The 6,091-nt window shown below is 53.2% G+C and overlaps 1 protein-coding gene across 1 annotated transcript; it reads left to right on the top strand.

Moving 5' to 3' along the window:
- Nucleotides 1-2,094: 2,094 nt before the first annotated feature.
- LOC133362436 (uncharacterized) lies at nt 2,095-5,881 on the top strand (the record flags this gene model as incomplete). The annotated part of the gene is made up of 3 exons (XM_061581382.1): nt 2,095-2,138; nt 3,615-4,739; nt 4,839-5,881. Coding segments are annotated over 3 exons (2,212 nt in total), but the record flags the coding sequence as incomplete, so codon positions are not given.
- Nucleotides 5,882-6,091: the final 210 nt, after the last annotated feature.

Genomic DNA, 6,091 nt, shown 5'->3' with positions numbered 1-6,091 from the left:
AGACCCACAGAGACTCTCATAGACACTCATAGACTCACGTGAGAGCAATGCGTGGAGACCATGCTGCCCCGTCTACTCCTGTGGTGAGGCAGTAGACCCACACAGAGACCCACACAGAGACCCATAGAGACCCACAGACACTCATAGAGACCCACAGACACTCATAGAACCCCCCACAGAGACCCACAGAGACGCATAGACATTCATAGACTCACGGAGAGCGATGGAACATGCTGCCCCGTCTACTCCTGTGGTGAGGCAGTAGACCCACACAGAGACTCATAGACACTCATAGAGACTCATAGACACTCATAGAGACCCACAGACACTCATAGAGACCCAAAGAGACGCCCAGACACTCATAGAGACCCACAGAGACTCATAGACACTCATAGAGACCCACAGAGACTCATAGAGACCCATAGAGACTCATAGAGACTCAGAGAGACTCATAGAGACCCACAGACACTCATAGAGACCCACAGAGACTCATAGACATTCATAGAGACCCACAGAGACTCATAGAGACCCACAGACACTCATAGAGACCCACAGAGACGCACAGACACTCATAGAGACCCACAGAGACTCATAGAGACCCACAGAGACCCATAGACACTCATAGAGACCCACAGACACTCATAGAGACCCACAGAGACGCACAGACACTCATAGACCCACACAGAGACTCATAGAGACCCACAGAGACCCATAGACACTCATAGAGACCCACAGACACTCATAAGACCCACAGAGACCCACAGAGACGCATAGACATTCATAGACTCACGGAGAGCGATGGACCATGCTGCCCCGTCTACTCCTGTGGTGAGGCAGTAGACCCACACAGAGACCCACACAGAGACCCACACAGAGACTCACACAGAGACTCATAGAGACCCATAGAGACTCATAGAGACCCACAGAGACCCACGGACACTCATAGAGACCCACAGACACTCATAGAGACCCACAGAGACCCACAGAGACCCATAGACATTCATAGACTCACGGAGAGCGATGGAACATGCTGCCCCGTCTACTCCTGTGGTGAGGCAGTAGGCCCACACAGAGACTCATAGACACTCATAGAGACCCACAGAGACCCACAGAGACTCATAGAGACTCATAGACATTCATAGACACTCATAGAGACCCACAGACACTCATAGACAACCACAGACACTCATAGAGACCCACAGACACTCATAGAGACCCACAGAGACCCACAGACACTCATAGAGACCCATAGAGACACACACAGACACTCATAGACACTCATAGAGACCCACAGACACCCATAGAGACCCACAGAGACTCACAGAGACTCATAGAGACCCACAGACACTCATAGAGACCCACAGAGACCCACAGAGAACCATAGAGACCCATAGAGACCCACAGAGACCCACAGACACTCATAGAGACCCACAGACGCTCATAGACTCACGGAGAGCGATGGAACATGCTGCCCTGTCTACTCCTGTGGTGAGGCAGTAGACCCACAGACACTCATAGAGACCCATAGACACTCATAGAGATCCATAGACACTCATAGACACTCATAGCGATCCATAGACACTCATAGAGATCCATAGACACTCATAGACACTCATAGAGACCCACAGAGACTCATAGAGACCCACAGAGACTCATAGACACTCATAAATACTCATAGAGACCCACAGAGATTCATATAGACCCACAGACACTCATAGACACTCATAGAGACCCATAGAGACTCATAGACATTCATAGACTCACGGAGAGCGATGGACCATGCTGCCCCGTCTACTCCTGTGGCGAGGCAGTAGACCCACACAGAGACTCATAGACACTCATAGACACTCATAGAGACCCATAGAGACCCACAGACACTCATAGAGACCCACAGAGCCCCACAGACACTCATAGAGACTCATAGAGACCCATAGAGACTCATAGAGACTCATAGAGACCCACAGACACTCATAGAGACCCACAGAGACTCATAGACATTCATAGAGACCCACAGAGACTCATAGAGACCCACAGACACTCATAGAGACCCACAGACACTCAAAGAGACTCATAGAGACTCATAGACACTCATAGACTCACGGAGAGCGATGGACCATGCTGCCCCGTCTACTCCTGTGGTGAGGCAGTAGACCCACACAGAGACTCATAGAGACCCATAGAGACTCATAGACACCCATAGACACTCATAGAGACCCACAGAGACTCATAGACACTCATAGAGACTCATAGAGACTCACAGAGACTCATAGAGACCCATAGAGACCCACAGAGACCCATAGAGACCCACAGAGACCCACAGAGACGCATAGACATTCATAGACTCACGGAGAGCGATGGAACATGCTGCCCCGTCTACTCCTGTGGTGAGGCAGTAGACCCACACAGAGACTCATAGAGACACACAGACACTCATAGAGACCCACAGAGACCCACAGAGACTCATAGACACTCATAGAGACCCACAGACACTCACAGACACTCATAGACTCACGGAGAGCGATGGAACATGCTGCCCCGTCTACTCCTGTGGTGAGGCATTAGACCCACACAGACACTCATAGAGACCCACATACACTCATAGAGACCCACAGACACTCATAGAGACCCATAGAGACCCACAGACACTCATAGAGACCCACAGACACTCATAGAGACCCACAGAGACCCACAGAGACCCACAGACACACATAGACACTCATAGAGACTCATAGACACTCATAGACTCACGGAGAGCGATGGAGCATGCTGCCCCGTCTACTTCTGTGGTGAGGCAGTAGACCCACACAGAGACTCATAGAGACCCATAGAGACTCATAGAGACTCATAGAGACCCACAGAGACCCATAGACATTCATAGACACTCATAGAGACCCATAGAAACCCATAGATCCTTGAAGTTGATTGGTCCACACCCGAGACAGCTTGCCTTAGAGCCTAGTCTCCATTGGTGTTGGACCAGATGACGCCAAAAGGCGCACAACTCAAAGACAATGCACCATCAGAGAAGTTTTGACGTCATCTGGTCCAACACCATGTGAGACTAGGCTCTAAGGAAAGCTGTCTCGGGTGTGGACCAATCAACTTCAAGGACCATGTGAGACTAGGCTCTAAGGAAAGCTGTCTCGGGTGTGGACCAATCAACTTCAAGGACCATGTGAGACTAGGCTCTAAGGAAAGCTGTCTCGGGTGTGGACCAATCAACTTCAAGGACCATGTGAGACTAGGCTCTAAGGAAAGCTGTCTCGGGTGTGGACCAATCAACTTCAAGGACCATGTGAGACTAGGCTCTAAGGAAAGCTGTCTCTGGTGTGGACCAATCAACTTCAAGGACCATGTGATACTAGGCTGTGAGAAAAGCTGTCTCAGGTGTGGACCAATCAACTTCAAGGACAGTGCATACATTATCAGAGTTATGTGTTTATGTTTTTTGTTTGCATTACGACTGCAGGTATTGTGGTCAATGCAAACACGACTCCTTGTAAAAAAGGTGTCAGTTTTGTTGCCAGATAGAAGGGTAAAAAACCAATTATCAAATTAAAAATTAACCCCTTCCCCCCCCTTCCCCCCTTGCCCCCCCCCCCCCCCCCCCGCAGCCCCTCCAGTGACGTCATCGGTCTCCCCGAGTCCACCCCCGCCGGCGTCCACCCCTCCGAGGACGACGTCCGTGAGGGTGACTACGGCCGTGAGCTCCCCGCCGTCGAGGACCTGGCGCACAACGACGCCGGCGGTGACGACGACGCCACCACCACCACCAACAACAACAACAGGGCCACCACCACCGCCACCAACATCAGGGCCACCACCACCACCACCAACAACAACATCAGGACCACCACCACCACCAACACAGGAACCTACAGAACTCCCCACGACTCCTCCACCGTATGAACCAACGGAGGATCAAGACGAAACTGAATCGCCACCACCACCACCAACTACAACATCAGGACCACCACCACCACCAACATCAGGACCACCTCCACCACCAACATCAGGACCACCTCCACCACCAACATCAGGTCCACCACCACCACCACCAACATCAGGACCACCTCGACCACCAACACAGGAACCTACAGAACTCCCAACAACTCCTCCACCGTATGAACCAACGGAGGATCAGGACGAGACTAAACCACCACCACCACCAACTACAACATCAGGACCACCTCCACCACCAACATCAGGTCCACCTCAACCACCAACATCAGGACCACCTCCACCACCATCATCAGGACCACCTCCACCACCAACATCAGGACCACCTCCACCAGCAACATCAGGTCCACCTCGACCACCAACATCAGGACCACCTCGACCACCAACACAGGAACCTACGGAACTCCCAACAACTGCTCCTCCATATGAACCAACGGAGGATCAGGACGAGACTGAATCACCTCCACCCCCACCACCAACTACATCATCAGGGCCACCTCCTCCACCAACATCAGGACCACCACCTCCACCAACATCAGGACCACCACCGCCACCACCACCAACTACAACATCAGGACCACCACCACCAACTACAACATTAGGACCACCACCTCCACCAACACAAGAACCTACAGAACTCCCCACGACTCCTCCACCATACGAGCCGACAGAGGATCAGGACGAAACTGAATCACCACCTCCACCACCACCAACTACAACATCAGGTCCACCACCACCACCAACATCAGGACCACCACCACCAACATCAGGTCCACCACCTCCACGAACATCAGGTCCACCACCTCCACGAACATCAGGACCACCTCCACCACCAACATCAGGACCACCTCCACCACCAACATCAGGACCACCTCGACCACCAACATCAGGTCCACCACCACCAGCAACATCAGGACCACCTCGACCACCAACATCAGGACCACCTCGACCACCAACATCAGGACCACCTCCACCACCAACATCAGGACCACCTCGACCACCAACATCAGGATCACCTCCACCACCAACATCAGGTCCACCACCACCAACATCAGGACCACCTCAACCACCAACATCAGGTCCACCACCACCAACAACATCAGGATCACCTCCACCAACATCAGGACCACCACCGCCACCAACATCAGGACCACCTCGACCACCAACATCAGGACCACCACCGCCAGCAACATCAGGACCACCAGCACCACCAACATCAGGACCTCCACCACCACCAACATCAGTTTCACCACCTCCACCAACACAAGAACCTACGGAGCTCCCAACAACTCCTCCTCCGTATGAACCAACGGAGGATCAGGACGAGACTGAATCACCACCTCCACCACCACCAACCACAACATCAGGTCCACCACCACCAACATCAGGGCCACCTCCAACATCAGGACCACCTCCACTACCAACACAAGAACCTACGGAACTCCCAACAACTGCTCCTCCATACGAGCCAACGGAGGATCAGGACGAAACTGAACCACCACCACTACCAACTACAACATCAGGTCCACCACCACCACTAACATCAGGACCACCTCCACCACCAACATCAGGACCACCACCACCACCAACACAAGAACCTACAGAACTCCCAACAACTGCTCCTCCATACGAACCGACTGAGGACCAGGAGCCATCGGAGCCTCCTCCACACCCCACGGATGAAGCGACGGAACTCCCCACGACTCCTCCTCCGTACGAGCCTACGGATCACCCCGAGGACAACTCGGAGACTCCACCATCTCCTCCTCCTTCGTCCACCTCGTTGTCCACCTCTTCGCCGTGCGGCTCAGCGACCTGCCCGCCGGCGCCGCGCTGCGTCAAAGCCGGCGAGCGTCTGGTGGTGGTGGAGTCGTCGGTTATGGGCGATTGCTGCCCCGTCTCCTACTGCAGTGAGTTCTAAGTGGGGGGGGGGTCCACTACGCGGCACACACAGACACACGCACAGACACGCACACACAGACACACACACACACAGACAGACACGCCTACAGATTACACGCACACAGACACACACACACACAGACACACACCTACAGACACACAGACAGACAAACGCCTACAGATTACACGCACACAGACACACGCACACAGACACACACACACAGACACA

The sequence above is a fragment of the Lethenteron reissneri genome, unplaced genomic scaffold, assembly GCF_015708825.2.
Source record: "Lethenteron reissneri isolate LAM-NWPU_2019-01 unplaced genomic scaffold, ASM1570882v1 scaffold_1476, whole genome shotgun sequence".
NCBI classification, from domain to species: domain Eukaryota; kingdom Metazoa; phylum Chordata; class Hyperoartia; order Petromyzontiformes; family Petromyzontidae; genus Lethenteron; species Lethenteron reissneri.
The sequence above is the reverse complement of the archived record's forward strand: the minus strand, read 5'-3'. Positions and strand labels throughout refer to the sequence as shown.